Source organism: Peromyscus leucopus, chromosome 17 (genome assembly GCF_004664715.2).
Source record: "Peromyscus leucopus breed LL Stock chromosome 17, UCI_PerLeu_2.1, whole genome shotgun sequence".
NCBI lineage: Eukaryota > Metazoa > Chordata > Mammalia > Rodentia > Cricetidae > Peromyscus > Peromyscus leucopus.
The window spans coordinates 32,049,012-32,060,704 of record NC_051077.1 but is presented as its reverse complement, the minus strand read 5'-3'; the positions used below and the strand labels follow the sequence as shown (position 1 = coordinate 32,060,704).

The 11,693-nt window shown below is 40.3% G+C and overlaps 1 protein-coding gene across 1 annotated transcript in view; it reads left to right on the top strand.

Moving 5' to 3' along the window:
• The first annotated feature begins 147 nt into the window (after positions 1 to 147).
• Trappc11 (trafficking protein particle complex 11) overlaps positions 148 to 11,693 on the top strand; it is a 42,226-nt gene continuing 30,680 nt past the window's right edge. Inside the window, 8 exon segments of the mRNA XM_028857676.2 lie at positions 148 to 295; positions 2,826 to 3,051; positions 4,062 to 4,231; positions 5,521 to 5,591; positions 6,509 to 6,623; positions 8,485 to 8,584; positions 8,939 to 9,012; positions 10,728 to 10,824. Coding sequence (XP_028713509.1) covers positions 2,848 to 3,051; positions 4,062 to 4,231; positions 5,521 to 5,591; positions 6,509 to 6,623; positions 8,485 to 8,584; positions 8,939 to 9,012; positions 10,728 to 10,824 — 831 coding nt within the window. The 5' untranslated portion in view covers positions 148 to 295; positions 2,826 to 2,847.

The window sequence follows — 11,693 nt, the reverse complement described above, 5'->3', positions numbered from 1 at the left end:
TCCTTGTTTCCCCGCCCCCAACTCTTTCCCCTCTAGGAAATGGAGCGCCTTCCCGACGGGGAGTCCCGTTCTGTTCGGGGATTGGTCTCGAGTCCTGTCACTCGGGCCCAGAAAGTGCTTCCTGTGCCAGCGGAGGCGGGGAAAAGGAAGTCTCACCTTCTGCCGCCGGCGCTGCGGCTCCGGCTGTCGGAACTCGGTGGCCGCGTTCCGTGACGCCCCTGCCTGGCTCTCCTGGTCCCCTCGGGGCTGGCGGCGACTCGCCGCAGCTGCAGCGGGCCCAGGGCGTGCGGCCTGGGTGAGTTAGGCCCAGACACCTTCCGGGCCCCCGGCCAACCCGGCTGGCTTGGGGAGGGCCTGCGTTTTCCCGTGGCATCCACGGATGCAATCTTGGCATTTCTCTTTCGGCTGCGAAGTCGAGCGCATTTATTTCTAGAGGGAGAGGCTATTTCTGATAGAGGAAGAGTGAGTCAGCTTCTGGGACCGTGAGGCTGTTCTCCTTTCCCTGTTGTGGCTGACAGAGCCGAGCGCTGCGACTCCGGGGACGGTGTCTTTTCTCAGGGTTGTGTCGCTTCTCTTCCTCCACAGTGTAGATTATGCACCAAGCCATGGTTCTTTGTTTGATCTTTTTGCAGTTGGACGGCTCCGAATCTTTGCTTACTAGCCGATGTCTTGCTCCCTGATCCACCTGTTTATTGATAGCCATCTTCTTTAGGAAGCCACTTTGGTTGGGTTAGCTTGTTTCTCGTCTACGCTAGCTGTCACATTACTTGCGTTGCACCAACCAGGTGACCTGGTGCTGAGGACTTACTTTTGTACTGCTGCATGTCTCCTCCCTGTCAATAGTTGGCCAGGTTTCTCCGTTTATTTTCCAGGAGATCAGGAAGCCGTTCCTTTCCCGTGTGTCATTGAAACCTGTTCAGTCGGCACCTGTCCCGTGCCATCCCTTTGAAATCCAGGGCATAAGCAGGATCATCGCAAGTGCCAAAGCTTGTGAGGGAGAATGTGGCAGGGATTGCTGGTGTAGTTTCATGATCCTGTTGGAAGGATTGGCTGTAATTGAGAGTTACAGTGTCAGTTGTGGACAGTAGCCACGGATGGAGCACTTGAAATCGGCCGGTCTGCACCGAGATGCGCTGTGGGCATATGATACATCCCCGAGTCTGAAGACAGTACACAAATAGGTTCTGAAAAGTTCATCGATAACTTACAGTGATGTTTGAGAATTGTTTTGAGTTAGAGTGTTAACTGAAATTGTGTATCTTTCTCTTCCTGTTTTTCAGGGGAGGAGGATATTGAGATCTCCATAGCTCTGGCTGGCCTGGAACAGCCCTGTAGATCAGGCTACTGTGGAATTTGAAGCAATCTCCCTGCCTCTACCTCTTGAGTGCTGAGTTTACAGGAGTTTGCTTTCTAAGCTTTTACCTTCTAATGTAACAGCAGGAACATTTAACATTATTTATGTGACTCGTACTATAATCCTCTCAGTACTAATGTAAAACTTTTGTCAGTCCTTTCTACTTCCTCTTATGTCCACGCCATATTCAGGGACTACAGCTATTCCTTTTGAGACTCTGGAGTGATTAAGGGAAATGGGTTGACATTATTTTTTGCACTCCTTTGTCTAGAACTGTAGGTATTACAAGCAACTTCTAGGCATTGTGATAGCACTTTAGTAAAGATAACTTTTCAGTTAGAAATAGTCCATATTTTAGGGATCAAGTGGCATTTTACACTTCAGTTTTCCCAGAGATTACACTGTGTTTTGTATAATTCGATGATGATAATCACTTCTTTAAGAAGCATATGAGCGGTTGGTCGCACGCCTTGATCCAGCACTCGGAGCAGAGCCAGGCGATCTCTGTGAGTCGAGCAGCTGGCTACAAGTGAGTTCAGAAAGCGCAAAGACACAAGAGAAACCCTGTCTCGAGAAAAAAAAAAAAAAAAAAAAAAAGAAGCATATAAGCATATGATATATCCTTTTGGAAGTAATGAATTATTTTAAAAATACAGTGATAACTTAATTTGGAATAAGGACATGGTTATATAATTGTCTTTTTGTTGTTGTTGGTTTTTTGAGACAGGGTCCCTGTGTAGCCCTGACTGTCCTGGATATATAACCATTTTCTAACGTCAGTACACATCTGCATCTGTTACAGACTTAGCTAAAGGACACAACAGAAGCATGTTCCGTAGGTGTTTCCTACATTACTAGTGTTTCTCTTCGAGATCTTCCTTTACCTATTAAATCATCTTATATTATGAAAATTGAGAACACAGCTATTAGATAATGCACACATCATTTGAATTATCTTCTAAACATCGAGGAATTAGATATTTGCAATTCCAGAGAAATCAATGTTTTAATTTTATTGATTATGGTTGATACAGGGCACATAGCTTGAATTAAAAACAAAACACTTTTTAGACAGAGTCTTACTATTTTACACCAGGCTGTGTTGAACGCTTTACCCTCCTGCTGCAGCCTCGTGAGGGCTGGGATTGCAGCATGTGCCACCATGCCAGGCTAGACATATTTTAATTTCGTCACTTACCTGTTCATCCCAAACTTTATACAGTTTGAAAGATTACTGAAAATAGAAAATTTGTCTAAAAATTGACTACAACTTTTTTTGTGACATTTAAGGGAAAAAATGCAATGCAATTAGTAATTTTAATAAATTCTATTTAGGAATTAAAGTTTTACTCTCTTCTATTTGCTTGACTGTGTACATGCAGAGCCTTGTGTTTTTTTCTAATGTTTATATATTAGTATTGATGTTGGTTTTTTTAAATTAATTATGAATATCCTGACATTTGTATTTCAGATTTTTCTGTGACGTCTTAACCATGAGCCCCACACAGTGGGACTTCCCTGTGGAACTATGTTGTCGGCCTATGGCTTTTGTTACACTTACTGGCCTTGATGTAGTTTATAATGCTGTCCATCGAGCAGTCTGGGATGCTTTCTGTGCCAATCGGAGAGCCGATCGGGTACCAATTTCTTTCAAGGTGCTTCCAGGTGACCATGAATATCCAAAATGTAGATCCAAGGTAATGGCATTAGGATTGCGTGCATCCATTCATTCCCTGTCCTTTTTCCACCCCACTCCCAACCCTGTTCCGTGTGTGTGTGTGTGTGTGTGTGTGTTGTGTGTGTGTGTGTGTGTGTGTAAACTCCTGAGTTTATCAGGACAAAGGTTACTGTTGGGCCTAAGGAAGAACAGGTGTTTTTCATGTACTATGGAATATATGCATATGTTTAACAACATTTATTTTTTCAGAGGATTGACTATATTCCTCTACTGTGACTACATTTTTCTCTTTTAAATTTTTTACTTATTGGTGTGTGTGTGTGCAAGTGTGTAAGTGTAAGTGTAGGGCCGGTGACAACTTGATCTCAATTCTCTTCTTCCAGCATATAGGTTCTAAGGATTGAATTTGGGGAGCCCTAGGCTTTGCAGAAAATGTCCTTTCCATCTGCCCCCCTTTTCTTTTCATTAAAATAACCCCCACATCTCCATAATTTTAACGAAGTCTCTTTAAAAGCAAGATCTCACATTACGAATTCATCATCTGCAGTTTCATTATAGAATCCATGACTTTTGATTAGATTCAGTTTCACAAGTTTCTTAACCATTTTGATTTCATCCACAGGAAGGGTGCCATGATACCATGGCAGTGTGTTTGTAAATGGATGGAGCTGTTGTAGACTTTTGATGGTTGTAGTATTTTATATGCACAGAAACAACGGTAGGGAATAGAGGTAGACTGGAAAGGGCTGACCTCTTTACACATAACTCAGATCCTGGGCATTATTAGGACTCCTGCGCTTGGGCCAGTCTTCCTCACGTGGGAAGGGTAGTGTTGTGCGGTTGAGAGTCTACTGAACCCCAAACACTTAGTTAGAGCTATTACTAATTTCTGATGGACCGAACATCCTCATCTTAGAAACGGGCGGTGTTCGTATCAAATGAAGCAAACTCGAATGAAGTGCCCGGCCCCCTGGCAGGGGTTTCTGTGCCTTTCTTACTAAGTAACTCCAGTTCTGTCCCTGTTGGCAGAGAACGTCCTATGAATGGTACATTCCTAAAGGGATCCTGAAGAGCGGCTGGATGAATAAGCACCTGACCCTGGTGCCGGCCCTGGTGGTTGTGTTCTACGAACTGGACTGGGATGAGCCTCAGTGGAAAGAAAAGCAGTCTGAGTGCGCGACCAGGGTGGAAATCGTCAGGTATGACGCTGGTGGGCCTCTGTGGTACTTGCAAAAGTCTGTTGTTCACTGATTTGTTTGTTTGTGATGTCAGGGATGGAGCTCACGGCCTGTGTGTGCCAGGCAGGCCTCAGCCCTGTGTGCAGACGCTTGAAGGTTAACTGAGTACTGTTTAAACTGCAATGGTTGCTTTGGAGACTGTTAACCTCATTCTGTTTCTAAGACGTAATGTAAGTAGTAACTATACGGTGCCAGGGATCTGAGGGAATTTAGAAGGCAAGTTGGCCTGGCGTTCCAATTTTTTGTCTATACTGTGATCTCTTTGGGAGATAACCATATAATCAGACCCTATAAGATACTTTTTTTAAAGAACTTTTAAAAAAAGATATAATTTATAATTTTTTTGTGTGTGTATGTGTGTGTACGTGTGTATGCACAAATGTCCATGCACACATTCTAGTGCTTGCAAAGACCAGAATAAGGCATCACATCCCCTGGAACTGGATTACATGCAGTCGTGAGCCACCCCACAGAGGTTGCTGGGAATTGAACTCAGGTCCTCTGGGAGAGCATCAAGAGCTCTTAATTGCTAAGAGCCATCTAGCACTCTCATAAGACACTTACAAACCAGTTATTATTATTGTGTGTGTGCATGTGCATATCTGTGTGCATGATTTGTATTTTTGTTCATGTGTGTCACAACATGTGTGGGGGTCAGAGGACAGCCTTGGAGAGCTGGTTCCTTCCTTCAACTTTTACATGTGTTTTTGAGCTCTAACTCGGGTTGCCAGGCTTCCGTAGCAGACATAGAGTGTCTCACTGGTCCCCATAACGCTTTATCACCATGTAGTTTAGCTTATTGAGATATGTATCACTATGAAGAAGTACATTGATTGTAATTTTGTATAGAAGTGTATGTTGAAATTTCACATTCAAATCATCTTTACATTTATTTATTTTATTTGGGAGCCAAGTCATGTCTGGTCAGAGGACATCTTGGGGGAGTTGGGTCTCTCCTTTTGCTATGGGATTGGGGAGTCAACTCAGCTCATCTCACTGGCCCTTAAGTTTCACTTTTAGAGCAGATTTTAGTAAGACGATAAGGTTGATGTAAGATTATACTTTGAAAATGGAAGTCATCATGGCAAATATGGTCATTTGCAGGAAAAGATTTACTCTGATCTTGATATTTTTAGTTGAAATTTATCTTCAGTTGGATTAGGAAGCCTGTGTTTTATGTGAAGCCTGACATAGTTACACTTAAACAAGTTAATTGCTTTCTTAATTATATTGTTGTTTTTCCACTGCAGGCAGAGTTTGCAAGGGAGAAACACAAAAGTTGCAGTTGTCCTGATTCAGAAGAAAACGCCTCTCCCTCCAGGTACCGGAAGGTTCATTAACTGCTTTATGCCCCAATTGCTAATACCAGGAGGTAGATTTTTTTTTTTTAATATTTAAATGTTTCACGTGTTCATTTTGAGGGCTGACAGTATGCTGACTTTAAAAAGCACCCATAAAAGGCCAGAGAGATGCTCAGCAAGTATAGGCACTTGCTGAGCTCCTGAGTCCAGTCGATTGCCAGAACCCACGTGGTGGAAGGGGAGACTCAGTTCCTGAAAGTTGTCCTCTGGCCTCCACAGGGGTACTGTGGCTCAGGTGCAGACATCCATACATATGCACACACACATACACACACAAAATAAATCGATATTAAAGATATCAGTAATACACAAACTAATTCTCGTCATAGTAGTAGAGACAAAGGAAGTCTACAAATGCCAAGCCCTCCTGTTTCATTTCTGCCGAGCCCCTCATGTATGCATGTGTCAGTTGACAAAACAGTTAACTCAGGTGCTTAAAAAAGTGTGATGAGCCTTGTCTGATGCTATTTAAAATTTACTCTTACATAAAGAAACAGGATTTGTAATATTGTCCAGAGAAATGATTCATTTAAATGATTCTTTCCTTTGCTTTCCCAGATTTTCAAAAGTTAGGATAATTTTTGTTGCCATGTTGAAGCTTGTAGCATTCTCAGGTTTTAGAAACTTCCTTCCTGCATGGCTGCCCCCATTTTTATTTTTCTTTTGAAACAGCTTGGGACGTTAGTTGTCCTGTCTGCCATTCTCAGGAGAAAACATGAACATAGTAACCTCTGGGAACCCTAAGTCCTCGGGGAGAGCAGGAGTCGTACTGACCTGGTAGCAGGGGCTTGGCACTCTATTCCTGGTTACAAACTGGGGGACCTTTTCCTACAGAAAACTAACACCTTGGCTTTGTTTCTGTCGGGCTTGCCCACAGGAGAAGATGTCATTGCTTCCGAGCGGGCTGCAGCTTTGTGCAACGTGTGTGAACTCTCAGGCAAGTCTCTGTTTGTGCTGCCCCACACTGACCACCTCGTGGGCTACATTATAAGGTAAATCAGAGTGTTGTTGGTCCGTAGGAATGCAAAGTTGGTAGCTTAGAGCCTTTCCTTTACAAGCAACAACAAAATGTTCATAGAAACATCCTGGACAGTGAGATTCGGATAGGCAAATCACTAAAGGAAAAGCCTGGTCTGCATTAGCAAGTTCCCGGGGCTACAAAGTCAGACCCTGTCTCCAAAACAAACAGACAAACAAACAAACAGTGAGGATCATATTACTTTCTCCAACTATCTAACCTGGTTTCCTTAAAAGTAGGGAAGGGTTTAATTCATGTAACTAGGGTTTTTTTTTTTTGCTTTAAAATTACATTTCTCTATGAATCACTCGAGGAAGGGAGGCATGCACATGTCGCAGAGGTCAGAGGACAACTTACAGGAGTCAGTTCTGTCCTTCCACTATCTGGGTCCCTGGGATTGAACTCAGATTGTTAGGCTTGGCAGCAAGCACCTTTACCTGCTGAGCCCTTTCGCCAGCCCGAAGTCTAACTAAGTTTAAAGGATTAACCAGGCTGATATGTTCTCGGTTCTGTTCTACTTGATTAACACACGTTTTATCTGAGTACACAGCCTGTTTGGAAACTGAAACAAGCTTATCTTGATATAGTTGGAACTAGTTTCTTTGGGAAGGTTATCTTCTCATCTTTGAGAATAACCTATAATAATATTTCTCACTGTAGTTAGTGTTTTATAATCAGTCCCTTATTGCTCTCGTAAAATTTTAAGGACAAGTTTAGATTAATAACATTATTGTTTCAAGATTAGAACCTAACCTGATTTTCATATTTTAACATTTTTTAAAACTATTGTTTTGAAAATAAAATATTCTAACCTAGAAAACCCAGTTTCCCAAGCACGCAGGAGTCAGGGACAGGAGGGTTGCCAGTCTGAGGCCAGTCTGGGCTGCAGTAGTGTGTTTAAAGCTTGCAAGGCTACGCAGTAAGACTTTGTCTCTAAAGACATAAATAAAACATTTGATTTAAAACTTCTGACTTATCCTGTTTTCCTCAGATGTGGTAAAAATCTTTTCTTTTGTTTTGGTTTTGGTTTTTTTCGAGACAGAAGGTTTCTCTGTGTAGTTTTGGTGCCTGTCCTGGAACTCACTCTGTAGACCAGGCTGGCCTCGAACTCACAGAGATTCACCTGCCTCTGCTTCTTGAGTGCTGAGATTAAAGGCGTGTGCCACCACTGTCTGGCAGTAAAAACTCTTTTGAATAAAGGTTAAACTTGTGTTTATTCTGAGGAGAACCTTGAAGTCCCCTGTTATTTGCCTATGAATTCACTTCTGTCATGGCCTGCACACTTACTTTAACAGACACACCCTTTCTCCGGAGAGTGTGAACTGCTTCCTGGTCTCTGCTCAGCCCTCTCCTTTGGGGCTCCTGAATCTCAGAGTTGTACAGTGAAGCAGACTTTAATAATATCAGTGTTATTTCCATCTTGTTGGCCAACTGTTTCTAATCTCCCCATCAGTTTTCTTATTCCTTTAAACTAAATATTAATAGAATAAAAAATAGTGAAACACAATTCAATTTTAAATCTTTTTTCAGATGTTTTATAAAATTATAGTAGGGATGAAAGTATTCTTAAAGATCACCTAGTTTTTATAAAGTACAAGTTTTTTTTTATCTGTTGTATCCTGTGTTTTACATGATTTTCAGTTGGGGGAGATCTTAATTTTAGACTTTTTTTTAGAAAAAGTGCTTCATTTTTCATCCTGATCATCAAGTAGAATAGGCAGTGTCGGTCACAAATTTACTGTCAGGTCTCAACAAATACCATTCTTAAGAAGAATTGGTTTTGAGTAACTATATATGTATATATATTTGTGTATGTGTTTGTTGTTTATTAACAGGTTAGAAAATGCATTTTATGAGCATGCCCAGACCTATTACTACAATGAGATCAGAAGGGTGAAATCTCATAAAGAATTTCTGAATAAAACAACACACCAGGTACATTTAAAAAAACTAATGAGAAGCATTCAAAAACAGATTGTTCATTGTGGTTATTTTTAGATGATTCTTATTTCTGCATTACTGATATTTTAAATTGTTTTAGTACTTCAAGAGTTTTTTTTAAGCTCTTAAAAATGAATTTGTTTTCAAATTAGATTCTTTTGCCCTTAAAGTTAGTTTCAAACCCTTTTACTCATAAGAAGAGCTCTTGGGAGCCTTTTTAGCTGTGTCCTTATTGGAATCATTGTGTATTTAATTTTAAATAATTTTCCTCATACCTTAATGCATCCTAATAAATATTATTTCCACATTAAAGTGTGCATATACCCATTCTTTAATCTTTCTTCTCAGCTTTTGTTTGTTAGACACCAGTTCAAAATAGCTTTCTTCAGTGAGTTGAAACAAGATACACAAAATGCTCTCAAGTAAGTTTCTGTTTTCCAACTACATCTTTATTACCTTGATGTTAATAATACTGTACTAATTGCCATCTATGAATCTCAGTCTCTGTGACTTTAAGGTATTCATATTGTATTCAGATATTTAATAAGTAGTTTTTTCCATCTTAATGCTGAAAATAAGTTCTCATAAACTCCTGGTCTAATTTAACTAAATTTCATGATCTAAAGGAAACAATTGTCTTCATTTTTCTAGTTTTCTTTTTCTGTGTATTCAGTGAAATTCTTGACACTTATTTCCAAGTATAATAAACATTATTCATGTATTCAGTTCAAATCAAGTCTTATCACTACTTGTTTATCACATCAGTTTCTGTTTAAAGGCCCTGCTTGGACCCTGAAGGTCAGTTGCAGGTGTGTTGACATGCTCAGACATTTTATTCTTTTCGTTTTTACCAACCGCAGTTTGCTAAAACATGATCTCTTTGTGCATTAGCTCAGAGTTCTGGATATACAGTGACAGCGTGGAGAGGGATTTAAAAAGGAATCAGTTTTTTACCCTATACTTGAGGAGAAAATAGCAGTAGATCAAAATAATAGCTGGCTTTAATGTAGTTTATTTTTGTTGTGGATGGGCGGCATCAGTTAAGACCTTCAGTTTTAGAACTGCTATAAAAACTAATGCTTTTAGAGGAAACCATTTGCTGGAGAGGGTGAGGATCCCCTTTGCCTAGGGACAAGCCACTTTTTCTCACTGCCTCTCTTCTTAGGGCTTGCTGCTTTCCCTGTTCTCCTGTCCTGGATCCACTAAAGATATTTCTGTCCTCTGCAGCCTCTATTCAAGATTAATACTGTTTACTTAGCCTTTTTCTGTGTACCTGCCATTGTTGCTAAAATTACTTTCCTTGGAGAAACTTACGGTGGTACTTAAAAAGCAAAAAAACCTTATCTGGACATGGTGGCATCTCCTTAGGTCTTGGGAAACCAAAGCAGGATGACTACAAGTTCAAGTCCAGCTTCGGCTGAATAACAAATTCCAGGTCAGCCTGGGCTATCTAATGAGACTGTCTCAAATATACACAAATACACACATGTATATTTATTAACAATGCTTTCATTTATTCATTCATTCATTCATTCATTCATTTATTTTTCAGACAAGATTTCTCTATGTAGTCCTGGCTGTTTTGGAACTCACAGAGATTCTCCTGCCTTTGCCTCCCTGGTACTGGAATTAAAGGACTATTTAGTGTAATTTTAGATAACATCCAATTTACCCTCAGTTTTCAACTCATTTATACTTGTTATTTATTATTTTTTTGGTTTTTTGAGACAGGGTTTCTCTGTGTAGCTTTGGAGCCTGTCCTGGCTGCTCTGTAGCCCAGGCTGGCCTTGAACTCAAAGAGATCCGCCTGCCTCTGCCTCCGGAGCACTGGGATTAAAGGCCTGCACCACCACTGCCCAGTTCTACTTGTTATTGACTGACTAGTTAATGAAAGAACAGTGCATGTGGGTGGGTCTTTTTGTTGTGACGTCATTGACTAGTAATAGATAATTTCTTAGAACATTGGTGATTTATATATATATAACATATATATATATAACATATATAAGTTATATATATGCTGTTATTGAGCTGTTGAGTGGTCAGAAATGTTGTATAGTGTCTGTTGTAATAATATTGTTCTTAGAAATCTTAAACATTAATTTATATCATAACCATTCTCCTTATGTTTACTTAGGAATTATAGGACCGCTTATAACCTTGTACATGAATTGAGAGCCCATGAAACTAATATTCTGGAAATTAAGACAATGGCAGGATTTATAAACTACAAGGTATAGTTCTACTTTGAAATAAAGGAGATTTACCTTTAAATATTACCTTTTTAAGATGCAAAAATCAAAATCAGTTTCTTGATTTGAAAAGGTGGTGTTTGATGAATTGTGTTCCTCTTTTTGATGTCCTTTCACTCAAGAATGGCCTTGACTCTCAGCATCCTCATAGTAATAGCTGTGCTTTGAGTTTCTAGATAACGAGTTAGTGAGTCTTTCAGTGATGGTTTGTGTGTAAGACAAAGGAGTAGGAGAAGAAAGCTGCCTGTTGTTGAATTTTAAAAGATGCAGCATATTGGAATTATGTAAGCATTTCTTGACTTAATGAGTCAGCCATGGAAAAGATACATCTATTCAGTTTAGCAGGTTTATGTTTGGTTTGTGAGACTTGGTCTCACTGTTGCATAAGCTGCTCTTGAACTCTGGGGCTCAAGTGATCCTGTTGCCTTAGCCTGCTGAGTAGCTGGAGCACAATGTCCGCTCCCTCTGCTGTCTCAGTTCACTTGAGAGAAAAGCATAACTGTTGTGTGAACATTTTAAGATTGTTTATTGTAGAACTAATCCTGTTTGTCCCATTCCTGTCCTGTCCCCGTTCCATCCTGTGTCCTGACTGTCCCCTGCTTCCCAGCAGACAAGCAAGACAGTTACTGTTTTCCCACTCTCTTTTACAATGTCTGACAGGTGGGCGATGAGTAGTAGAGTGTGTGTAGTGAACACAAATCTAAAAAGGGCTATCCCTACCTGGCAATCGTTTTCGGGAAATTCTTTGCCGATTAATGGTAATATCTGTAACTCAAAATCTGTGGATACTTCCTTTATTTTCTAATAGGAAAATATTGGAAATAAGCTAACAATAGGTGATTGTTTATGTA